This window comes from Lepidochelys kempii, chromosome 10, assembly GCF_965140265.1.
Source record: "Lepidochelys kempii isolate rLepKem1 chromosome 10, rLepKem1.hap2, whole genome shotgun sequence".
NCBI classification, from domain to species: Eukaryota; Metazoa; Chordata; order Testudines; family Cheloniidae; genus Lepidochelys; species Lepidochelys kempii.
This window is the reverse complement of record NC_133265.1, coordinates 25,845,612-25,873,065: the sequence shown is the minus strand read 5'-3', so window position 1 is coordinate 25,873,065 and position 27,454 is coordinate 25,845,612. Positions and strand designations below refer to the sequence as shown.

Genomic DNA, 27,454 nt, shown 5'->3' with positions numbered 1-27,454 from the left:
TCTCACGTGAGAGAGGCTGGAGGCTGAAAAACACACAGAAGAAGTGAACCCCTGTAAACACAGATCGTATGTTGAAAGTGACACTATATAATGATAACTGAGTCATTAGAATCTACTGAGCCATTATGGGTTATACAACGCTCCTGAAATGAGCAATGCCCATTAATGAAGAACAGTGTTTCTAATTCCCAATGCAAGATGCTGAAAAGCAAAGAGTTATTAAATCATTTCTGCACTGCCTGGTGTCAGAAGAGACAGTGACACTTCCATTCACTTTCAACCACAAAAGCTATTTCCACCTACCTGAACCATACTTCAGAATAATTAAAGAACACAGAACTTGTTGAAATCTTCAACACTTTGGTAATTGCACATATTAATAAGAGGGAGGGAAATGTCAACTATTTTAAAACTGTAGATCTGAAACTGAACATTTAAACTAAAGGCCCAATCCTGTTCTTATTAATATCAATGGAAAAACTCCCACTTACTTCAATGAGAGAAGAGTTAGACCCTAGACATATACAGCCTTCCAGTCCCACAAAACTTGGAAGTGTTAAACTTGCTAACATGCTTATAAAACAGTATTTGGAAGGAAAACATAAAGCAACTCTGCATCAGACCATGATGCATTCAGAAAAACTGGACACCAGTAATAGTGGGATCATCAGGCAAAAAGAGCCAATCCTGAAATTACTCAGGAAAACACAAATGAGAGGCAGGGTGGTTCAGTAGATAAGGCACTAGACTGGGATTCAGGAGACCGATGTTCAATTCCCATCTTTGCCAATAGCCTGCCTGCTACCCTCCCACTCTCTCTCTGCCCTCTCTATTTCAACTGTAAGCTTTTCAGGGCAGGGGTCATCTTTTCCAATGTGTTTGTGCAGAGCCAAACTGAGCCTAGCATGAGGCCCCAATCTAAGTTGAGACCTCTAGGCACTCCTGAAATACAAATAAATCATGACCACCACCATCAGTGGGGCTTGAACCTGCAGACATTCACTACTGGGGCCAGTGCAGTGAAGAGCTCCAGCAGAAAAGCACTTCACCCAGAGATACGTTTTCAAGAGCACATGCATTGTTTGCAAGTCTGGCAGGCGTAGGGGAGGTTAATAATGCACATGACACTGCATTATCGAAGTGGTACATATTTATCAAGAACTGCACTTGCTCCAACTTCTACACCACCAGTATCACTGAAATAGGAGCCAGGTGGGGCCAGAGTAAATAAGTGCCCATATTTAAACAAAGAATTACTGAAGGATCAACACAAGGGGAGGTGCTGAGGAGGCAAACACGGTACAATCTCAAACTCCATGTGTTTGAACAAATTGAACCAATATGGAAGGGATGTGAAGAGAAGAAATTTTTCAGTTGCTTATATACCAATGCTAGGTGTGTGGGACACACGTGAGAGGAACAGGTAGTTCTCATTGATGAGAAAAAAATTGCGGTTACTGGTATTCCTGATAGCTGGTGGGATATTTCACATGATTGCAATGTTAAAATCATCAGTTACAACCTGCTCAGGAAGGAGAGAGTGGGTAAAAGAGCTGGGGAGGATAGGGTCACTCTACGTTAAAGACACTATCACCTGTTTTAGGATCACTGATAACTAAGAACTACAGGACCTTGAATGCACATGGATCAATTGCTAACTCACAAAACCCAAGGAAGGCTACTAGTGGAGGCTTGTTACAGGCCACCAAATCAACCCAGAGAGCAGGATAAATTACTCCTTAAACACTCATCTGTAAAGAAAACCTGTGATGCTGCTGGGCACCAATATGGGCACCATATAAGCACAACATAAGAACACAAGAACGGCCCTACTGGGCCAGACCAAAGGTCCATCTAGCCCAGTATCCTGTCTTCTGACAATGGCCAACCCCAAGTGCCCCAGAGGGAATGAAAAGAACAGGTAATCATCAAGTGATCCATCCCCTGTCACCCATTCTCAGCATCTAGCAAACAGAGGGTAGGGACACCATCCCTGCCCATCCTGCATGAATTCATCTAGTTCTTTTTTGAACCCTGCTATAGTCTTGGCCTTCAGAACATCCTCTGGCAAGGAGTTCCACAGGTTGACTGTGCATTGTGTGAAAAAATCCTTCCTTTTGTTTTAAACCTGCTGCCTATTAATTTCATTTGGTGATCCCTAGTTCTTGTGTTATAAGAAGGAGTAAATAACACTTCCTTATTTACTTTCTCCACACCAGTCATGATTTTATAGACTTCTATCATAATCCCCCCAGAGTCATCTCTTTTCCAAGCCGAAAAGTCCCAGTCTTTTTAATCATTCCTAATACGGAAGCTGTTCCATGCCCCTAATCATTTTTGTAGCCCTTTTCTGAACCTTTTCCAATTCCAATATATCTTATTTGAGATGGGGCAACCACATCTGCACACAGTATTCAAGATGTGGGTGTACCCTGGATTTATTTAGAGGCAATATGATATTTTCTGTCTTATTATCTATCCCTTTCTTAATGATTCCCAACATTTTGTTTGCTTTTTTGACTGCTGCTGCACATTGAGTGGATGTTTTCAGAGAAGTATCCACAATGACCCCAAGATCATAGAATCATAGAATATCAGGGTTGGAAGGGACCTCAGGAGGTCATCTAGTCCAACCCCCTGCTCAAAGCAGGACCAATCCCCAATTTTTGCTCCAGATCCCTAAATGGCCCCCTCAAGGATTGAACTCACAACCCTGGGTTAGCAGGCCAATTTTCAAACCACTGAGCTATCCCTCCCCCCTTTCTTGAGTGGTAACAGCTAATTTAGACACCATCATTTTATATTTATAGTTGGGATTCTATTTTCCAATGTGCATTATTTTGCATGTATCAACATTTAATTTCATCTGCCATTTTGTTGCCCAGTCACCCAGTTTTGAGAGATCCTTCTGTAGCTCTTCGCAGTCTGCCTGGGACTTAACTATCTTGAGTAGTTTTGTTTCATCTGCAAATTTTGCCACCTCACTGTTTACCCCTTTTTCCAGATCATTTATGAATATGTTGAATAGGACTGGGCCCAGTACAGACCCCTGGGGCACACCACTATTTACCTCTCTCCATTCTGAAAACTGACCATTTATTCCTCTCCTTTGTTTCCTATCTTTTAACCAGTTACCAATCCATGAGAGGACCTTCCCTCTTATCCCATGACATCTTACTTTGCTTAAGAGCCTTTGGTGAGGGACCTTGTGAAAGGCTTTCTGAAAATCTAAGTACACTATATCCACTGGATCCCCCTTGTCCACATGCTTCTCCACCCCCTCAAAGAATTCTAGTAGATTGGTGTGGCATGATTTCCATTTACAAAAAACATGTTAACTCTTCCCCAATAAATTATGTTCATCTATGTGTCTGACAATTCTGTTCTTTATTATTGTTTCGACCAGTTTTCCCAGTACTGAAATCAGGCTTACTGGCCTATAATTCCTAGAATCACCTCCGAAGCCCTTTTTAAAAATTGGAGGTCCCATGACCTCCATTCTGGAGGTCTCATGAAGCCAGTAGGAAACATCACTTGGAGTTTCTAAAAATCATAGATGATAATTTTTTAACAAAAAGGGTATTGCACCCAATACAAGTTAATTTGATTTTGAACTTCATTATGACAAATGACAATGAACTAACCACTGGCCTGGAAATTGGCGGTTACCTAGGGACCAGTGATCACGATCTGATTACATTTATTGTGGGCAAACAGAAGACAATCAGTAATATAGATACTTGATGCTTCAAAAGGGCTAATTTCCCAAAGGTGAGGGAAGAAATTGATTGGGAAGAAAACTTAAGAGGGAAAAAAGTGAATGAAAATTGGCAGCTCTTGGCCTTTCTGGAAGGTATGCTTTAATCAAACACAAGTAATTGGACTCAATGCAGAACACACTGAGTGAAATGTAAAGGCCTGTGACATACAGAAGGTCAGGCTAAATGATCTAATAGTCCCTTCTGGCCTAAAAATCTATGACTTTATAGTATTGCTCAATAACCAGATTAGCCTACTACTTTCCATAATATTTGCATATTTTTCTGCACTGAGGTTAAAGTTTCACAACACAGACCCCTTTATAACCTGAGTAATGGGAGGTGGGGAAAGAGGGGAAAGGAGATTGCCAATCAGCTGTAAATTACAACATCCAACTTGAAAGACTTACTCAGAAATGTGTACAAAGATGTCTGGCCCTCCATCTGCAGGAGTAATGAAGCCATGGCCTTTGGAGCGACAGAAGCATTTACAGACTCCTTTATAGACAGGGCCTTCAGAGGCCCGCACGGTCCTGCATAGGGAGAGGGACACAAATAAGCAGTTCATGTTCAGTTATATGTGGGCTTCCACCAACACCAGAGCTAGAGAATACCATCCACACTGAACACAACAGTCCAAATGTTCAGTCACACGCCACTAACATGTCTCTCTGTGCAAACTATTTTAACATACAGTATGATATGCTACACACATCTTATCTAGCACCCAATGGCCTTTGAAAATGGATCAAAATCAATACAGATCTATGCTGGTGCTGTAGTCCGGCACTTTGTGCCTGATTCTGTGGTACTGTTTGTTTGTTTGTTTGTTGTGCTGCTGCCACCACGTGGAACCCAATCAAAAGTTGGCAGGAGGTGGGAACGTAGCGTTTCAGTTTGTCAACAGCCCTTCTGACCTCTTCCTTGCTCGCACTGTAGCCGATTCTCTCTCATTTCTGAGCTGCTGGCTGGATGCTATTATGAGCTGGCTAACCCCCAGTAAGTCATTTGTATTGCCACTTAGATAAGCCCTAATTTTCACAATGTAGGTCACTTTCAGAGGGTTTATTTAGATATGAGTGAATTGAAAAATCTCTTAGAAGAAAATCTGCTCTGTTCCTGAATCACTCATTTAAAGCCACAAGCCCCAGAAAACCGGACAGAAAATTTAAATAACCACATACAGTATGGAAAAAAGTGTCCACGAATAACTTTATTTCTACCTCCAAAAGTGAACTAAGGGCCTGATCCTGTGAGTATTTATTACTGGGTATAACACTTACTGCCCTGAGTAATCCATTGACTTCAAATCAGCCTATTCAGGGAAATAAGCACTCCTCCCTACAGTGATTATAGGAGAAGACCTCAAATCTGTAATGAACCAACTGAAAGTGGAGAATTTCAGGTCACATGCATCAGAAATGAATTTAAAAGATCTAACTGGTGCAACAAGATGTTTGCCACCACAGTCTTTCTTTCCATACAGCTTAGGACTCTGAACTGGCTTAGAGCTCCTTTTGTTTAAAAAGGGCAATCAAAATTAACAGCTGTTTTAATTTTCAGAGTTACCAAATCAGCAAGATTCTGACAATTAACAGTGATTAGAGAATCGCAGGAGCTCCCCCACCCACCAAAAAAACAAACAAAAAAAACAAACACCCTAAGTCTTTAAGAGCTGGAGTGGAGATTAATGACTGATAGTTAGAGCCTATAATTTAGTCATAGGAAAAGTCTAACCCTAGGTATGTTTCAAGGTCACATCAAGCCCAGACATCAAACTGGGCAAGCACTTCCTGAGGTTTTTTTAAAACCATAAATGGTCCATTATAAAGGTTCAGAGCAACTGAAGTATTTTGTAATTAACATCATGTTAAGTTCACCTCTTCTGGTGTGGCTGTTGTTTTTTTTAAAACTCACTTTGAACACAACTGCTAATATAAATAACCTCAATCTTAATTCTCCTATGAATCAGTAATGTTAATTTCTGACAAGAGAAGCTGGGTTACACAGCAGCAAAACACAGCTGACAAACATAACAAGCCAACTAGATGCAGAAGCATTTAAAATATAGACAAACTGAAAGACTGAGGTCTTAGTGATGTAGAATTTTACTGTGAGGTCTGCTTGGACAGACCCCAGCTCCCATAAAGACCTCATTCCAGGATTGGGGTCCAATGGCTGAAAACAGCTTCATATTATATATATGCAGTGTAGTTGTACTCGTGTGGATCCCAGAATATTAGAGAGACAAGCTGTGTGAGGTAATATCCTTTACTGGACCACTTACAGCCTGATCCAAAGTTAATTGAATTCAAGGGAAAGACTCCCATTGCCTTCAGTGGGCTTTGGTGCACAGTTGTATTGTACGGATTTGCTCTTTATCACAGGTCCACGTCATACGTTCGGTCAAAAGTGACCAGACTGTGACCTCTTTGGGGAAGACACTTCAGCAATATTTATTTCACCAGGCCACTCTGGATACACCTTGTCTTGGTAGAATCCTCAGGGGCCTGCACTGGATGGGTGGGTCATGGAGGGTGAAGGATCAAGACAAGGCAGACTGCAATGGAGGATCAGGGTCTTAACTAATTAAAAACAACCACAACCACACACACACTTTGTAAGACAGCTTCAAGCAACCCACAAACGCAGCATCCAGCCAAACCCAACAAGGACAGAGTTATACCAGGAAAACTAGTATATACCTTGAATAACTCTATTAAACTTGTTTTTTGTGCAGATTCACAGAACACTATTAAAAGAGGTCATATGTCAATAGGTGTCCTTCCCTCCTCCCACGTTGCTCCCCCAATACTCACGCTGAAAACGTCCTGGTCCGACGAGTTGGAAGGGGGCTTGGGATAAGGTAACCTCGCATGGGAGATGGAGAACGATCTCTTGTTCTGCGGTTTTCAGGCAGGCGGAGAGAACGTGGAGACCCTGGAGAAGTGGGGGACTGCTCAGAAGCTGAAGATGTGGGCTCAGAAGACATTCCTGATCCCTGAGGAATATCTACCAGGAGGAGGAAATTCTGATTTAGTACAAGATTTTGACCTTTTCAGTAAAGATCATAGTTTTCCAGCTTCTATTAAATCATCAAAGCGGGGTCACTTCCCTGCACCCATATTCCCAGATATTAATGCACCAAGGCGTATTGCTATGTGCAGGATCATATTACATACATTTTCTATCAGCTAGTTCTCACAAACTGCATCGGGAAATTCCCACAGAAAATTTCCAAAGGCCATCTGTTGGCTCACAGATTTGCTGCCCTATTTCTAACATAGCTAGTCTCATTTCATGTATATTGACAATTTACCTATATAAAAAAACCCATAAAATTAAAAAGCATTCCTAGGTTCCTGCCTAAGACATTTTTTTATTTGATAAAACAGATTAAAGTCTGCATTCTCTACAGGCTTGGAGGCAGAAAATCTGGGATTGGTCCTAAACCCTGATCCAGAATCAAAGGCCTGGCCTGCCTCCACTCATAGAAGAAGTGGAATTTCTATTGGAAACACACAGCTCTTTTTTCTTTCCTTTTACTTGGTAACTGGAAGGGAATTTTTTTAGGTATATGAAAAGTGCTGGATTTGCAGCCCAGAAGACTGAAATTTACAGAAATTTGTTCACAGAACAGGTACTGCAGAGGCCGTGGAAGTGCAAGCCATATTCAGCAGAACTCAGCCCAGACCAGGAGGAACCATCACTAGGGAAAAGATAAGTGAGGCAAGGTCTATGCTAGGAGCGCTTTGCTGGTAGAGCTATGCCAGTATATTATACCAGCAAAGTGCTCCTAGCGTAGACACAGACTACACCAGCAAAAACTTTTGTCGATATAGCTTATTCCATGCACCCCCACCCCCAGTGAAATAAGCTATGCCAACAAAAGTGCCGTTTTTTTGGTACAGCTGCATCTACACTACACAGCTGTGTTGGTCAGAGGTCACAAACTAATCACACCCATGAGTGACGAGCTATGCTGGGAAACGTTTGTAGTGCAGAACTGACCCGATTCTCCAAACCAGTCAAATTCTTGGTCTTCTTGCCAAAACTCCGCAAAAGGGTGTCACATTGATAAGAACATATCTACCCACTGGGGCTAGACTGAGACCACACTGCAGTTCAATGGTAACTGTCTGTCCTTACCACCTGGGTTGGATTCAGACCAATGATGGAGAGGCAAATACTCCATATTTAAATTAAGAATCCCAATCCCATGAACACCAGCCAGTCTTGTCCTTACCCACTTTGAATAGCAGGAAAGGAAAAAAGGTCTTTTCCTTTCCTTACCCCAATCTCAAGTTCTGTGTTTCTAATGACACAAACAATCCAAAACTCTCAGGAGTTTATTTTCCCAGCATTACAGGACTGAGACCATGTCACATACACGAAAAGCCTCATTTAAAGGCATGGGAGTGGTGATGAGGAATACAAAAGCCAGAAAAAGTAAAAACCTCTTAGTGAAAGGACTAGTCAGGGAAACAAGGGAAAGAAAAGCTTCCCAAATTGCATTTGACTGGTTTTGGCCAGTTACAATCAGACACCTTCTTGTTGGGGCTACAGTATATGCTTATACCCTGTGTATTTCTCTTGAGTGAAAGCCCTGTTGAACTGGTTTCATATGGCAGTGCAAAAGGATCCTGGTTTAATTATTTTTAAATGTAATAGCATTATTTTTTTTAATTTAATACATAAACAACTGCTATAGCTGCTGGTACATGGAGTAGAAACCCACTGACAACGTCACCTACGATTTAAGCTTCTCTTTTCTTTTACTTTCATGTATATTTCAGTGAATAACAGAAGAGTAAACAACAGCACTTTGAAGCACTGAGTCTCTTTGACACACCTCCACCCACTCACCCATCCACTTGAAGGAATGTGATCAAGGGCTCCTCTACACACAGATGCTGTGCTGCTTAATTATACCAATGTAGCAGGACAACTCCCCCAGTGTGGGTACACTTACACCAAAATAAAAGTGCTTACCCCGATATAGCTATACTGGTATAACTGGGAATACGGGGGCATAAGCTATACTGGTATAATTGCATCCACATTATAGGCTGTAGCAACTAACAGTTCCAGAAAACATATCACCAAGACCAAAAGCTGATTCAAACTGGAGTTGTTCAAACCAGACAAAAGAAACCCATCTCACACCCTGCTCAGACTCCTACACACCCCTTCCCATGAATTATGGAGCGAATCCTTAGCTAAAAGAGTCACATTCTTGCTGTCAATACAACAATTCCATTCCCATTAGTTCCTTATTGAAACTATCAAGTATAAAATTAAAGCAGCCTCTTTAGAATGAAGACATCAGGGAAAAACCTTTCTTGGTTTAATTACTTGAGGTGTCAAGAGGGTAAGGTGGAAGAGACAAGATCTTCATGTTCCCTTTAGCAAGGCTTGAACTTTTCACACCACATCCTCAAGGGCCCCAACGCCCTGCTGAAATAAATGCTTTTTTCAGATTATTTGGACACAGATGGTTCCTTGGGGTACGTCTTGTTCCTTGGACACAGCGGCGCTGCTGCAGATACTCTATGCTGAAAGGCAAGACCTCTCCCGTTGGCATAAAAACCCTGTCTCCGTGAGCAGCGTAAGCCATGTTGGCCGGAGAAGCTCTCCCGCTGACACAATGCTGTGCACATGAACACTTATCATAGAATCATAGAATATCAGGGTTGGAAGGGACCTCAGGAGGTCATCTAGTCCAGGCCCCTGCTCAAAGCAGGACCAATCTCCAGTTTTTGCCCCAGATCCCAAATGGCCCCCTCAAGGATTGAACTCACAACCCTGGGTTTAGCAGGCCAATGCTCAAACCACTGAGCTATCCCTCCCCCCATCATATGCTTATGATGGTGTAATGTATGTTGCTGGAGGGAGAGTGGAATATTCACACCCCTGAGCGACGTAAGTTTTGTCGACATAGGCTGTAGTGTAGACACAGCCTTAGAGTCATTGGCCAATGTCAGCCCTGATGTAAGTGGGCTCAACATTTGGCAGGGATTGGGACAACAGTGCCAAAGCCATAGGGTTTCCCAATTTTTTTTTCCTAGTGATTTGCTGAACAAGCTTTTGCTGAGGAAGTCAAGAAGAGACCCCAGTGTTACAACTGAAACTCAAAAGGTCTCTTTATTTATTTTCTTTGCTCTCAAGGGCTGAGCAACCCCAATGGCAGTAGAGACCTAAGATGTCTCCAACGAACCCTAAAGCAAAAGTAAAACAGAGGTGATTTAAAATTCCAGTTTGAAAACTGAACAAATCAGAGGTGACATGGGCTGTTGTACCAGCATCAGTACAAATTTTTACAAAGAAGCAAGGCTTTTACCAGGTTATACACATTTGAATCCACTCGTCAGGGGACACAGAGAAGAAACCCTTGGCATTTTGCTTATATCTATAACAAGCAAAGCACAAAGTAACTGTGTTTCCCCTGTGCCTTGTAAAGCAGGGGAGGATGGGAAGCAGCCGGAAGCACATTAATCTATTTTAGTTTGATATATAGATGGCCTGCAAAGACATTTACACACAAAAAGGCTATAAAGATTTTGAAGTGTGCTGACTCACCTTACTGTTTCACTTTATCCTATCCCTGTGCCCTTTGCATTGTTGACATAAAATAAAATGTGATCAATGTCCAAAAAAGGGCTTACCATTCATTTGTAAGGTATTTGTAACCCTTCGTACTCTCCCCTCTTCTCCCCCTCCCTTCCCCCTGCCCACCCTATGACCAAAGCAGATGTATTTCCCTGACTCTCACTTATTATTCGTATTACAGTAGAGCCCAGAGGTTGTAAATCAGGATCAGAACCTAGATGTTACATAAAAACACAGAGCAAGAGACAGCCCTTGCCTTAGAGGGCTAATCACCTAATTTCAAGCACGATGCAACAAGGAAATGCAACAAATAAACCAAAGGAACAGGACAGGGACAGTGAAGACAGAAGTAACAGAAGACCTGCAAGGACAGCCAGATAGTTGTGAATCAATTGACGTAAAGAAATAAAAGCAATCTGCCAACAGAGTGCAAACTGGGAAGGTCTTACATGCCATGGAACCCCTTTGGACAAGACATTTCAGGAAAAGTTCATGATTTTTCCTCGATTTCTGTTGGGGGTTTACTTGCTTGAGCATTGAACCTAATTAGTATTTCAGATAACATGAATCAATAACTTCCTGAAGAATCACACTCCTTGTATGTATTGGTACTTTAAAATGTTTGCATTTGTTAAAACATGTGCTTTTAGAGTATTACTGCTAAAGTAAATGGGGCATTTGTTTCCATGCAACTACAATATAGTTAGCAGGCCAACATTTCAAAAGCATCTAAATCCCATTCAAAGTCAATGGGATTTAGGAGCCTATGTCACTTATTAGAATTTTACCTAGTATCCATTCAAATTAGTCACAGTCTGTACTCATCAGCAGATTGAGGGACTCGGGTCAAACTCAACCACTGAAACCTCAAGGAAAATGCTACTTTAAGAGGCTTAATCTCCAGCTTCTTACTGGGCTAACAATCCGGAACCACAAACTCACTAGACACATTATAACATTCAACACCATACACATTCTTTAGAGATGCCCCCGGTGCATATCTTCCACGAAGAGTATGTCTACACTACGAAATTAGGTTGATTTTATAGAAGTCGATCTTTAGAAATCGATTGTATACAGTCGATTGTGTATGTCCCCACTAAGCGCATTAAATCGGTGGAGTGCGTCCTCAATACCGTGGCTAGCATTGACTCACGGAGTGGTGCACTGTGGGTAGCTATCCCACAGTTCCCACAGTCTCCGCTCCCCATTGGAATTCTGGGTTAAGCTCCCAATGCCTGATGGGGCAAAAACATTGTCGCAGGTGGTTTTGGGTACATGTCGTCAGTCTCCCCTCCTTCCCTCCCTCCGTGAAAGCAACGGCAGACCATCGTTTCGCGCCTGTTTTCCTGGGTTACCCATGCAGACGCCATAGCATGGCAAGCATGGAGCCCATTCAGCTCACTGCTGCTGTTGTGAGCATTGTAAACATCTCGCGCATTATCCTGCAGTATGTGCAGAACCTGGCTAAGAGACTCCAGCACGAGGACGATTGTGAGGAGGACCTGGACACAGACATTCCTGAAAGCACGGGCTATGGCAATTGGGACATCATGGCAGCAGTGGGGCTGGATGATACAGTGGAACACCAATTCTGGGCCCGGAAAACAAGCACAGACTGGTGGGACCGCATAGTGTTGCGGGTATAGGATGATTCACAGTGGCTGCCACTTTCCTTGAACTTTGTGAGTTGCTTTCCCCGGCCCTGAAGCGCAGGAATACCAAGATGAGAGCTGCCCTGCCAGTTGAGAAGTGAGTGGCAATAGCCCTGTGGAAGCTTGCAATGCCTGACTGCTACCCGTCAGTCGGGAATCAATTTGGAGAGTGCAAATCTACTGTGGCGACTGCTGTGATCAAAGTAGCCAATGCAATCACTGACCTTCTGTTATCAAGGGTAGTGACTCTGGGAAATGTGCAGGTCATAGTGGATGGCTTTGCTGCAACAGGTTTCCCTAATTGTGGTGGAGCAATAGACGGAATGCATATCCCTATCTTGGCACCAGACCATCTTGCCAATCAGTATGTAAACTGCAAGTGGTACTTCTCAATGGTGCTGCAAGCACTGGTGGATCACAAGGGACATTTCACCGAAATCAACGTGGGATGGCTGGAAAAGGTGCATGATGCTCGCATTTTTAGGACCTCCAGGCTGTTCGAGCAGCTGCAAGAAGGGACTTACTTCCCAGACCAGAAAATTACCGTTGGGGATGTTGAAATGCCAATAGTTATCCTTGGGGACCCAGCCTACCCCTTGCTCCCATGGCTCATGAAGCCGTACACAGGCAGCCTGGACAGTAGTAAGGAGCAGTTCAACTATAGGCTGAGCAAGTGCAGAATGGTGGTAGAATGTGCATTTGGACATTTAAAAGCCTGCTGGTGCTGTTTGCTGACTAGGTTAGACCTCAGTGCAACCAACAATCCCATTGTTATTGCTGCTTGCTGTGTGCTCCACAATATCTGTAAGAGTAAGGGGAGATGTTTATGGCGGGGTGGGAGGTTGAAGAAAATCACCTGGCGGCTGATTTGGAGCAGCCAAACACCAGGGCAATTAGAAGAGCACAGCTGGGTGCGCTGCACATCAGAGAGGCTTTGAAACCAGTTTCATGACTGGCCAGGCTACGGTGTGACAGTTGTGTGTGTTTCTCCTTGATGCAAACCCACCCCCTTTGTTGATTTTAATTCTCTGTAAGCCAACCACCCTTCCCCCTTTGATCACAGCTGGCAAAGGAAATAAAGTAACTTGTTTTGAAACCATGCATTCTTTCTTTATTAATTAAAAAAAAGTGAGATAACTGACAAGGTAGTCCGGGTGGGGTGGGGGAGGAGGGAAGGACAAGGCCACTTTGCTTATTGTAGCCACACTACAAATCAAAACTGTTTGAATGACAGCCTCCTGTTGCTTGGGCCATCCTCTGGAGTGGAGTGGCTGGGTGCCCGGAGCCTTCTCCCCCCGCCTTCCCCCCCCCATTCTTGGTAGTCTTGCTGAGGAGGATATGGAACTTGGGGAGGAGGGCAGGTGGTTATACAGTGGATGCAGTGGGGGTCTGTGCTCTTGTTGGCTTTCCTGCAGCTCATCATGTCCGTTTGCTCCCCCATTAGCCTTAGCATCACCTCCTGCTCTGCTCATCATTGTCACTTAATGCTTTCCTGGCCTCTGCCACTGAATGCCTCCATGCATTAAGCTGTGCCCTATCAGTGCAGGAGGACTGCATAAGCACCAAAAACATGTCATCGCGAGTGCATTTTTTTCACCTTCTAATCTACGATAACTTCAGGGACAGAGCTAATAGGGGGAGCACAGAAACATTTGCACCTGTGGGAGGATAAAAAGGGAGAGTAAAATTTAAGATGATACATTTCTGAGAACAAAAGGGAGACTCTTTCACAGTGAATCAAGCAATTCACAGCAGACAGCACATGTGCTTTAGGTACAAGGTCACATTTTGCCTTTTCTATTGAGCGCCTGCCGGTATGGTGACACATCACACACGGCTGGGCAACAGAATTCCATTTCCAGGCAACCATGTTAAGTCAAAGGGTACCCGGGGTTGGCTTCTTATGCCTTCATAACATGTGGGAATGGTTTCAAACTGCAGCGCCCTCCTTTCCCATAGAAAGCAATGTCGGTTGGGTTTCACATTTAAAGGGAGGGGCTGCGGTTTTCGGGTGGATGTGCAGCACACACCTCCCTCCACCCCTCCGTGTGGCTATTCTCTGGGATGATCCCTTCACCCCTCCCCCTGCCACATGGCTATTCTCCGGGATGATCCTTTCACCCAAGCGCAAACAGCCCAGCATGAACGGGGTCCTTTTACTGTTCCCTTACAAAAATTCCCCTATTTCAACCAGGTGACCATGAATGATATCACCCTCCTGAGGCTGACACAGAAAGATATAGACCAAATGTTGCTTGAATGCGACCAAAACCCAGAACCATTCACTGCCATGCTTGGTACTGCAATGATTCCAGACTACTTGCTACTGGCTTGGTGTGGTAAAGTGTCCTACCGTGGAGGACGAAATAAGGCAGCCCTCCCCAAAAACCTTCTGTAAAAGCTTTCAGAGTACCTCCAGGAGAGCTTCATGGAGATGTCCCTGGAGGATTCCCGCTACATCCCCAGACACGTTAACAGATTTTTCCAGTAGCTGTACTGGCCGCAAATACATCCCAAGTCTTCAGGGCAAATCAAACATTAAACACTATTGCTTTTAAACCCTGTACTGTAGTTACAAATGTGCACTCACCAGAGGTGCCTTCTCCGGCTTCAGGGTCAGGGATCCTAACTTGGAAGGGTATTGGCTCCAGGGTGATGAAAAGTTCCTGGCTGCCGGGGAGAACGATTCTCCTCCTCCTCCTCTTCCTCATCCACAAAATCCTCCTCCCTGTTTCATAAGACTCCCCCCTTGCAGGTGTACACAGACAGCGGTGGGGTAGTGGTCGGGTCCCTCCTAGAATGGCATGCAGCTGATCATAGAAGCGGCATGTATGGGGCTCTGACCTGGAGCGACTGTTTGCCTCCTTTGTCTTTTGGTAGGCTTGCCTGAGCTCCTTAACTTTCACGCAGCACTGCTGTGTGTCCCTGTTGTAGCCTCTCTCCATCATGCCCTGTGTGATTTTGGCATATATATTAGCATTTCTTCTTTTTGATCGGAGTTCGGCCTGCACAGATTCTTCTCCCCATACAGCAATCAGATCCAGTGTCTCCCTTTTGGTCCAGGCTGGAGCTCGTTTGCGATTCTGGGGGGACTGCATGGTCACCTGTGCTGCTGAGCTCGCCACGCTGACCAAACAGGAAATGAAATTCAAAAGTTCCCAGGGCTTTTCCTGTGTACCTGGCTAACACATCGGAGTTCAAAGTGCTGTCCAGAGCGGTCACATTGGAGCACTCTGGGATAGCTCCCAGAGGCCAATACCATCGAATTGCCTCTGCACTACCCCAAATTCGACCCAGCAAGGTCGATTTTAGCGCTACTCCCCTCGCCGGGTAGGAGTACAGAAGTTGATTTTAAGAGCCCTTTAGGTTGACAGAACAGGGTTGGTTGTGTAAAAGCAGTCATTTTAAAATCGACCTAACACGGCTAAATTCGACCTAACCCTGTAGTGTAGACCAGGGCAGAGTGAAAAACAAAATATTTCCAAAATACTTACAATCCAATCAATTAAAATATAAATTCCTAACACTGTTTGGAAATAGGGTTTCACACAATCAATATGTATTCTGATGACAAAAATATAACGTGGCAGATTGGCCCTACAAACAATACCGACTGTGTAACCTACAAGCCACTGACAACAGCAACTTTATTGTCAAAGACGACAAAGGAAGGGTTATAGGAGCATTGATCAAGGACGATTTGGTGCATTTCTGTAGTTTATGTTATCTCCGTGAGACGAAGTATTTTCTAAATATCAGCAATGTTACTGAAAAGAAACCTAGAAAGCTGTCATGTCAAAGTTTATGATAACATATTTAAAATATGTCATAAAGCCCTGAGCTGAAACAGGTTCCTGCAGGGGTCAGGCTGCATAGTCAAAACTAAGGTAAATGTTAACACAGCTGAGATTTCAATGGAGTGTAAGGGAATCATGTAATGAACTCCCAATTGACCCTAGCTCCCAAAAGGCTCCTCTTAAAATCCCATCCCATAAAATTATTCTAGAATAGTCTTGACTGAAGGAAATCTTATCATGGCCTTTTCAACCAGATGAGAGGACACTCTACTTAAGGTCTTCCCACTATCCCAAACAGGTGACTATTTCTGTTAAAATTATTAGCAGTGAAAGGGAGTTAATGTTGATATTTCAGTGTTCATCAATAGGGTTCAGAATTAATGTTGTGAACATAGTAACACAACCGAGGACAATTGACAACTCTCACAACTATTGATTCTCTATTTACAGACTCAATAGACAGCACTGCAGAGGGTCCCACTGAAAGATTTTTCTTCATTACATTTGGCTTTTTAAAAATGTCTCTCTGTACGTTCTAATATGGCCCCCATCATGGGGGTATCTGAGCATTGATTGAAATGAATTTTATATTCACAACACACTCACAAGCCAGGAAGTGTGATCCCCATTTGACAGATGGGGAAACAGAAGTCCAAAAAGGTTAGGTGATTTATTCATGGACCACGGTCACACAGGAATCTACAGCAGACACTGAAATTTAACCCAAGTCCCCTGCATTCCACTCTGGTTTCTCAGCCACATGATGACCCTTGCTTACAAATATATAGGTACAGCTAATTTTTACAATCTCTTCAAGGGCTTTTCTGGGATTTAAATCAGATCCTCATACCCACAGAGCACGAATCATACCTCTAGGCCAACAAATTTAAACTCTGCAAAGACAGGGTTCACAAGAAGAGAGTTGGTTTGTTGCACAAGTTCAAGCTAACCCTCATTTTCAAAATGAACAAACAGTTTTAAGGCAGCTTGCATCCATTTGTAGTTTCATTTGAAACAGAGCTTTCATCAGTAAGAAGCATTTCAGCCTGGAACTACATACGCTGGTGGAATGGAAAACATTATCTCTGAGTACTATTTTCAATTCCAAGCAAAAAGGTCCTGCTCCAACAACAGAGCACAGTCTAATTCCAAGTGAAAAATTCCTTACGCATTAGTGCAATGCTAGCTAATCCCAAACAGATGACACGAAGTATAAATGCAGGGTTTTCTGAAGGTATCTGAACATTTTCTTAACTGAGCCCTGGCAAAGGTGACACAGGTAGGGGTAGACGGCACTTTGTTTTAGTCGTGGGGAGGACAGAAGAGAGAAGAAAGTGTAAGTTAAGGCACAGAACAGTAAGTAAGGAGATATAGATTCTGTTTCTGCACTACTACTATCTCTGTGTGTGGCTAAGTCCTTTAATGATGACGTGCCTCAGTTTCCCCACTTGTACAACTGGAGTTAACAACACTTTGTTAACTCAAAAGTGGTTATGAGGATTAACTCAGGAGTCTGCTGAGATTCTTTTATGCTATGGCGTTGAGTGCCATGGAAATGCCAATAAATAAACAGAAACAGAAGGTGAAGATGCACAGTTCTTGCTGCCTGCTGAAAAATAAACCCATCTGTTTTTAACAGCCTTACATTTGCTCTCTCTCACATACACACACACACACACTCTTCCTTCACTGGACATTTTCCAACTATAAACCTGGATCAATATGCTTGTATTTTGCATTTATTTAATTTATTTATTTATTGTTAAGATTACAGACACTTTGAAGGATAGACTTCCTTCCATTGCCTCAAAGCCTCAGGCACCTTTGAGGCTCCACTCTGACAGACACCAGACACCAGGTGTCTATCAGAGTGGAGCCCCAAAGGTGCCTGGCGCTTTGAGGCAATAAGCTGATATAATTAATATGTATAAATGAATTAGCAAAATATTTAGATGGTGCCATTTATAGCATCAATATAACTTTATACATAGGTGTGAGATTTTCACTTAGATGTTTTCGAAAACCCCACCCAGATGTCAACTAAAATACGAGCAGATTTAAACACAAAATACTCTGTAATTATTAACAAATGTAACCTTCCATCAAAGCATATTATATATTAGGACTGTCAATTAATCACAGTTAATTCACACGATTAACTAAAAAAATTAATTGTGATTAAAAAAATTTATCGCGATTAATTGCACTTTTAATCACACTGTTAAACAATAGATTACCAATTGAAATGTACTAAATATTTTTGGATTTTTTCTACATTTTCAAATAAATTGATTGCAATTTCAACACAGAATACAAAGTGTACAGTGATCACTTTATATTACTATTTTTTATTACAAATATTTGCACTGTAAAAATGATAAAGAAATAGTATTTTTCAATTCACCTCACACAAGTACTGTAGTGCAATCTCTTTATCATGAAAGCGCAACTTACATATGTAGAATTTTTTTTTTACATAACTGCACTCAAAAAAACAAAACAATGTAAAACTTTAGAGCCTACAAGTCCACTCAGTCCTACTTCTTGTTCAGCCAATTGCTAAGACAAACAAGTTTGTTTACATTTACAGGACAAAATGCTGCCCGCGTCTTATTTACAATGTCACCTGAAAGTGAGAACAGGTGTTTGCATGGCACTTTTGTAGTTGGAATTGCAAAGTATTTACATGCCAGATGTGCTAAACATTCGTATGCCCCTTCCTGCTTCAACCACAATTCCAGAGGACATGCTTCCATGCTGATGACGCTCATTAAAAAAAGATGCGTTAATTAAATTTGTGACTGAACTCCTTGGGCGAGAATTATATGTCTCCTGCTCTGTGTTTTACCCATATTCTGCCATATATTTCATGTTATAACAGTCTCAGCTGATGACCTGGCACATGTTGTTCATTTTAATCATATATTTTCACAGCAGATCTGACAAAACGCAAAGAAGGTACCAATGTGAGATTTCTAAAGATAGCTACAGCACTTGACCCAAGGTTTAAGAATCCGAAGTGCCTTCCAAAATCTGAGAGGGATGAGGTGTGGAGCATGCTTTCAGAAGCCTCAAAAGAGCAACACTCTAATGCGGAAACTACAGAATGGAACCACCAAAAAAGAAAATCAACCTTCTGCTGGTGGCATCTGACTCAGATGATGAAAATGAATTTGCATTGGTCCGTGCTGCTTTGGATCATTATCGAGCAGAACCCGTCATCGAGCAGAACCATGTCCTCTGGAATGGTGGTTGAAGCAGGAAGGGACTTATGAATCTTTAGCACATCTGGCATATAAATATCTTTTGGGGCCAGCTACAACAGTGCCATGCAAACACCAGTTCTCACTTTCAGGTGACACTGTAAACAAGAAGGAGGCAGCATTATCTCCTGCAAATGTAAACAAACTTGTTTGTCTGAGCGATTGGCTGAACAAGAAGTAGGACTGAGTGGACTTGTAGGCTCTAAAGATTACATTGTTTTATTTCTGAGTGCAGTTTTTTTTTTACATAATTCTACATTTGTAAGTTTAACTTTCATGGTAAAGAGGTTGCACTACAATACTTGTTATGGGGGAATTGAAAAATACCATTTCTTTTATCATTTTTATAGCGCAAACATTTGTAATTAAAAATAATAATATAAAGTGAGCACTGTACACTTTGTATTCTGTGTGGTAATTGAAGTCAATATATTTGAAAATGTAGAAAACATCCAAAATATTTAAATAAATTGTATTCTATTATTCTTTAACAGTGCGATTTATCACACAATTAATCACGATTAATTTTTTAATCGCTTGATGGCCCTAATATATATAGATATACACACACACACGCATATACACAAGAATGCTAAGTATTTTTTTGCTGTTTATCTTTTTCAAACAACTAATAGAACATTTGAATGACATGGGAACGCCAACATATGATATATAAATATAGGATCTGTCAAATACACATCACATCAGTAACAGTACATGGAAGCTATTCCTTACTCTGGGGTATTGTGATCTTTATTATGAAATTTCCTATTAAGTGCTGCAAAAACCTATTGAGATAGGTTAAAAAGTTAGAGGGGGAGAGAATATTAACTATGCAAAAGATACCCCTATTTGTAGGCTATATAAAAAGTCATTTTTATTGTCATTGTCCTCTTTGTGCACCCCACACCCTAAACGAAGCCTCCAGCCCCTCAAAAAATGCAGAAACTATTTTCCCAAAGTGATGAATTCCTACTGGCACAATAATAGACTACAAAGGAAATCTAATCTCACTTTTGACCAGGACAGGGACCATGAAACTAAACAGACAAGTTATGAGAGACATTTCAAGAAATCTCTCAGCTTGGGTACATATATGCCGCTGTAGCACTTCAGTGACAGGAGGGGTTCTCCCATTGGCATACATAATCCACCTCTCCAAGAGGCAGTAGGTAGGTCGATGTAAGAATTCTAGACCTAGCACTGTCTGCACTAGGGGTTAGGCTGGCATAGCTACATCTCTCAGGGGTGTGGATTTTTCATGCCCCTGAGAGACATAGCTAGGCCGACGGAAGTTCCCAAGGTAGACCAGCTCCTTATGAACAGTTTCTCTTTCACTCGCAAAACACAGTAGCATCTACATCCAGTCCATACAGCTTCAAAGAGATTATCATTTGAAAACTCAGCTGGGCATATTCCAAAGTCTCCATGTGCAGTAACATCAGAGCATGAAGAAGAGACCTGGGCTCGCTGTAGCTGGGGCACAACATCAGCTGGACAGAAGACAGTAGTGTGCCTGAAAGTGGTCCCTGAGAGGATACAGTACTGACTGCATGTGCAGAGGCACAAACAGGCCTGCTTAGCTATTCTGCATAAAGCCTGGTATCCTGTGGCATGAGATTAGATTTAAAGGGACGCTGTCAACACCACATTTGTGAAGCTGACTAATTTTTTAAAACCCCAGTTTCTGATAGATGATGTGTCCGGAATTTACTTCCTTTTAAAAATCTTTTTTCAAGGGTTTTCCTGTTCCGTTGATGCTCACAAGGGTGTTTTCAACAAGGGAGAAAATTATTAGTATTGATGAAACTGACTCTACAAATACCTTTCTCCATCCTCTGCTCCCATCCGGCGAAGAGGGATCACTTAGGCGACTCTGCTCTCTCACTCTCCTCTCCTGAAGAAACTGCTCTGCCCCAAAATGTGGTGTCAATCCCTCGTAAGACTCCTATCCCTTTCAACATATGCAAAATTTCTACTCAGCCAAGGCAACCAGACAAGCAGGTTTCTCCAGCCTTCAACTATACTCTGACATGCCAGGTGCACATTCAAAGCTTTGTTCAAAGTACTCATCCTTTGAGAGCACTGAGCTCCTATTCCCAAACCACAGCAAAGTCAAGTACTTACAAAACAAAGATTCGCAAAAAGAAAAGGAGTACTTGTGGCACCTTAGAGACTAACCAATTTAGTCTCTAAGGTGCCACAAGTACTCCTTTTCTTTTTGCGAATACAGACTAACACGGCTGTTCCTCTAAAACAAAGATTGTGAAATAGCTTGTCCAAGAGTTTCCCCTTTAGTAATATACTAGTTTGCATATGAGGAAACTTTCCAAGACTCCTACAGATACGTCAATTAACACTAAAGTCCAGAGCGGTTGCACTGTGCTTTTGAGGTGCTGATGCTTTTACAAAACACAGGGAGCACTATGACACACAAGTCATGCTCTCATGTCTAATTAAACAAGCATTGGGAAAAGAGACCATTTGCTATAATCACGCAGTATGTTAACAACAACTTTGGCATTGCCAGACTATGCCCCAGGTACATTCGAAACCTAATTCCAAAGTAGGCAGATACATTAGGTGCAAGGCAAACTCTTAGAAAATCTTTGCTTAAGAATGTAGCTAACCTTTTTTTTACCAAAACCTTCCATGGAGGTAGCAGAAGAAAGCAGCTACTACATAGCAAGGAGCTGTCTACAAGAAGGTCGAATCAGGCATAAACACAATCTATAAGGTGCATTCATAAATTAGGGGGCATTTTTTCAGGTCAGTATATTCTATTGATAATGTAAACACACAAGAAGACACCATTTAAACAATATCAGATTTAAGGAGGAGAATGGAAGAGAGATGTGCATCAGACAACATGCATATTATTTCAGTGGTTTATACAGGGTACAAACATTATTCAATAATATCCTGTAGACAGCCCTATCAAAAATAAAAAAAGTCAAGACTCTCTCTTCTGGGTAATATGATATTCACCACTGCTGCTGCAGTTTCTTGCTTCCACAGGCTTAGCAGAAGGGAATCAATCAGGAACCTTAAAATGATGCTTTTAAACAAACAGAAAAAAGTGAGCTAGGTGCAGCCTGCCACAGGTAAATTGGTACAGGGGGCTCATCCTCCAGGCTCAATAAACATCACTGGGCCTTATCTAAAACCAAACTATGAAGAGGACAGTGTCTCCCTCTACCCTGAACTCCCTCTCCAAGCGATCTGGATATCTAAACTATCCTATTTCATGCAGATTTGCTCAGTTTGCCTGAATCTTAAAACTAAGGCCTTGTCTACACACAGAAGTTGTTCAGATTTAACTAAATTGGTTTAGAAACTGCTTAAGGCCTTGTTTACACGGACTGAGAAATGATTTAACTAGATCAGTTTATAAACTGCTTTAGTTAAATGGTACAAGCCCCTAGTGTGGGCACACTACTTTCAAATTCAGTGGCTTGCTTTGATTTAACTTTTTTGTTTGTTTGCTTCACAGGATTAAGCAAAACCTTAACATGAAATAAGAACATCTACATACTAGCTTGCAGTGGTTAACTGAATCATTTATAACTATACCTTTCATTAAACGAGCACAAGTTTGTGTGTAGACGAGGCCACAGCAACTTATTATGCTGTCCCACTTTTCCCCCCCACTCACAATCTTTCCTCTACCCCGACCCGAGATATAGCTCACCATCCTATAAGCATCAGGACAGTCAAGTAAGCCTATAAAGGACACTTCCTTTCAGGACCTGCACTCCCTGAGGCCCGATTCTGCCTTGTGGCTGAGCACCCTTGACTCAATGAAGCCAATGGGAGTGGAGGAGGGCACTCAGCCCGGCTCAGGAGGCACTTGCCCCAGCAAGATCGGCCTGCTGGTTTCTGCGGCAAGACTGCCATGTTACAGCCTGGCATTTCCCAGCACCCAGCTAGAAGGCCGCCAGTTGCGCCAGTGACTGGCCTGGGAATAGATCTCAGCCCCTCCACAGTGCAGCCCCTTGTTCTAACAGCTCTCCTCCCACGTTGGGAACAGAATCCAGGGGTCCCAGTACCAGACCCCGGCTCCAGAGTTGCCAACTCTCACACTGTTACTACATTTTTCCTGGTTCTGGGTATCTATGCTGCACTCAGATCCAGCCAGAAGAAAGCAGGAGCTTTCCTCACGTTCCCCCCAAGTTCCCTTGCTTAAAATGGCTACTATGTCCCATGGCTCTCAATGGAATGGAAGCCATATACTGCCCTCAGCCAAGGCGACTGCCACTTCTCCACAGTCTCTTCAGGTAAAAGTGAGGCTGCTCCTAGTAAAGATGGCTGCCATCTCTTATTGTTCCCAGTGGGAACAAGGTCTACTGCCCTCAGCTAACCCTGTCCCCCTACGAGGCCCAGGCAGAACACGGGGAAAGTGGAGGGGGACTGTGGAGAGGAGGGAGAGAGCATATGGAACAAGGAAACATGGAAGGGAGTTCACAATGGGGAAAGAACTGGGGTCTGGGGAGGGAGGAAGAATGGAGGGGCAAGGACACTGAATGAGGGCAAGGGAAAGAAAGGGTGCCAGGATGCTACCAGCCAGGCCAGAGCAGGAAGGCGGGGGGAAGGGGAGGTGCAGTTTTGTATGTGTAAAGATGAATGAATTTTACTCATGTAATTAACACACACATATTAGGGGTGAGGGAGGCTTTCACCTAGAGTTTAAAAGAAAAATAAGAGAGACAGAAAAAGGCATACACCTTACCACTAGATAACACTCCTGCGTAGTAACAAGTGTTTCTAAAGCTTTAGCCTGTCTACAAGTTACCTTGAAGCATGTGGATCAGCATGTGTAATCAATGTTCCATAATCAATGTTTTATGGCCCATGGCAAAGAATGCTCATGCCGTTATAGATCTCTGCACCCCACATCAACTCATTATTAGCCATTATTATTCGTTATTATGCTTGTTCTTGAAGCAGAGAGGCAATATGTAATACTTTTTATGCCATCCTTACTGATAGACTTCAGTCACAATGAGTTTATCTATCTCCAAACTGAACTACAGATGGAAAGGGATTAATCTGAACAATCTGAATTTCCTATCACTTGTGCCTTCACTGCAACTGTTCTGTAGGCAGAGTAGCATAGAGTAGCACATGCGTTTTGGTTCCTATCCTGTTCTGTTACAAATTTCAGGCCCCATTTCTGCAACTGCGTGCATGTGGGCAGAGCATCGACTTCAAATAACAAAGATGCATGCGGTTCCAGGATTTATTTCATTTCTATTGAAAAAGCCTATCCCAGACCCTTTGAAAAAGGTGACATTTTTCAAAAGTGCCTAAGTGATTTAGCACTTGTGTACATGAGGAAATGTACCCACATAACTATGCCAGTATAACTACAAAGCTGTAGCTATACCGGGATGACACCACATGTGGACTCTTATTCTGGAATTAGAGAACCTTTTTTTCAATTTAGCTTATATTGCTTCCAACACCCCATTTTTGAACATGAACTGAGGTGCTTTGAAAAAATTTACCTTTAGGCGCTCCCTCTTTCCACCATAAAAAATAAAATAAAATAAAATACAACTAAAAATATATATTTAAACAGGATTGAGCTTTTTCTATAGAAACTGCAAGTGTCAGTTACCTACAGTAGAACCTCAGAGTTACGAACACCATAGTTACGAACTGACCAGTCAACCACATATCTCATTTGGAACCGGAAGTACGCAGTCAGGCAGCAGAGACAAAAAAAGGGATAGTTTAAAAAAAAAGATTTGACGAGGTAAGGAACTGTTTCTGTGCTTGTTTCATTTAAATAAAGATGGTTAAAAGTGGCATTTTTCTTCTGTGTAGTAAAGTTTCAAAGCTGTTGTCAGAGTTCCCTCCCCACTCTGAACTCTGGGGTACAGATGTGGGGACCCACATGGAAGACCCCCTAAGCTTAATTCTACCAGCTTAGGTTAAAAACTTCCCCATGGCACAAATTCTTCCTTGTCCTTGGATGGTATCGCTGCCACCACCAAGTGAGTTAGACAAAGATTCAGGAAAGGGATCACTTGGAGTTCCTGTTTCCACAAAATATCCCCCCAAGGCCCTTCACCCCCTTTCCATGGGAGGCTTGAGAATCATATACCAACTAAATAGGTAAACAAGGTGATCAGAGACTGGACACTAAAAACCAATCAGGTTCTTAAAAGCAGAACTTTATTATAAAGAAAAAAGTAAAAGAAGCACCTCTGTAAAATCAAGATGGAAGATAATTTTACAGGGTAGTAAGATTTAAAACACAGAGGATTCCCCTCTAGATAAAACTTTAAAGTTACAAAACACAGGAATAAACCTCCCGCTTAGCATAGGGAAAATTCACAAGCTAAAACAAAAGATAATCTAACGTATTTCCTTGCTTTACTTACAATTTTTGTCATCTAGATGCTTATTTCTGGTAGGGTTTTAGGAGAGGGTTTTTTTTTCTGCCCTGGTCTCTCTGTCTCGGAGAGAACAACAAAAGACCACGCAAACAAAACCTCCCCCGCCCCACAGATTTGAAAGGATCTTCTTCCCTTATTGATCCTTTTGATCAGGTTGGGCCAACCAGGTTATTTGAGCTTCTTAACCCCTTACAGGTGAAGGAGGGATTTTATGCTACCCTTACCAGTATGTTTATGGCAGCTGTATTAAGTCAATGTTCAGTTGTAAACTTTTGAAAGAACCATAACGTTATGTTCAGAGTTACAAACATTTCAGAGATACGAACAACCCCATGCCCAAGGTGTTTGTAACTCTGAAATTCTACTGTACTTTAATAGCTTGCCAGCTACTCACTTGATTGAGATGCTTACCAAAAGCTTGAAACGTTAGGATGAATGTGGTATTTAGATACTAAAAATGAAACATTATGTTGTGAAGTTAAATTAAGCCATATGGGTGTGAACAGTACTATATACATATTCCGTGAAAATTGCAGAGATTCCTTTCTTTCTTTTCATGAACTCACAAGGATAGTTCAATCACGAAATACTTCCATGAAACCTGTCTTGACAGCATTATGGACACCAACAAATAACTAAATAAATAAGTTGCATAACAGAGGTGGCTTTATTCAAAATAAAGAGGAGTGGAATTGTATATTTGGGGGATATTTTGGAACAGTCTCTCAAGACAGGAAGTTGCGTAATAAGTGTGTAAAACAAATTTGAGGTACTGTATTTCAAATTTGCTTTACAGACTCAGAACCAACAGCGTCCAGAAAGCAATATAAGCAATTAAGAACTATTTTCATTGCACCATATTTGTTCGATAGCCTTTAGAAACTGCTAATCAAAATTAATTGGGGTTGAAAGAAGTGGCCCTTTGCAGTACATAGACCACAAAGTGTTTTGGAGCTTTTTTCATCTACTGAATCATTTACATAACTGTTGCAGAACCTAGCAAGAATACATTTTAACAAGTTAATCATTCAAAAATCTGAAAATTCCATTTGTAAACGTGGATTAAACTTAAACCTTTAAAAAGCTTACAGTAAGATAGGAGTTGTACAAGCTTTACTTTGTTATAAATTATAACAAACACAAACAGTTGGCTCTGCAACTTCTGCCCCATCACGCATACTAGCTTCAAGGTCCAAAACAAAGCTAATAGTTATCCAGACACTACTTTTTTTCAACTACAGCTCAATCAATAAACCAAAATATCAAAAGGAGGGGGCCCATACATTAGCCCATATCGCTAAGTCAGGCTAGGTCAAAGGTATTTAATGGTGACCTGTAGATGGTGGGGAGAAGGTAATATGTTTGTGTTACTATTTGCTTCTGTATGATGAGTAAGAAGAGATGGGAAAGTTGGTGGAGGGCGGCTTCTGCTTGTTTCTTTTGCATCTGTCCTGGAAGACTGGACAACTAGTGAAATGCCACCGTCACTTGAGTTAAGAGTGAAAGCTGAACTACTTAGAGAGGAAAAAATATACATATATTTTAAACAGGCTGTTTAAATCTGCACTTTTTGTTAACACCTATTCAACTTCAATGACTAAAATACACTTTGGACAAAGGAATATTTTGTCAAAGGTCCAACCAAGTTCAGATAAAGTGTGGGAGCACACAATACATACATTATCGCATACCCAGGCAGTCCTCCAGGAACGACCAGACGTTTCACTCCTAATATTTCTAAATGTAAAGAAGCGGGGGGAGGGGGGGATAAGGGGGGGAGAGAGATTAAAATGTTCTCATAGTTTCTACGTATCCTAGTAAAAAAGGGACTCAAGTTCAACAATTTTTGTAATCCTTTGCAGGGCACCTCTAACAAATTACTTCTATATGGAATTCCTAGTTAGTTGCTTCATTACATACTATTATGTAGGCAAGTTAGCATAAAACAAACAGCCAGTTCTATCATCA

At 42.0% G+C, this 27,454-nt stretch overlaps 1 protein-coding gene across 1 annotated transcript in view; it reads right to left on the bottom strand.

The window, feature by feature from the left end:
* The window catches only part of CARHSP1 (calcium regulated heat stable protein 1), a 57,057-nt gene that overhangs the window by 14,593 nt on the left and 15,010 nt on the right, over positions 1-27,454 (bottom strand). Inside the window, 2 exon segments of the mRNA XM_073362479.1 lie at positions 4,169-4,291; positions 6,578-6,770. Coding sequence (XP_073218580.1) covers positions 4,169-4,291; positions 6,578-6,770 — 316 coding nt within the window.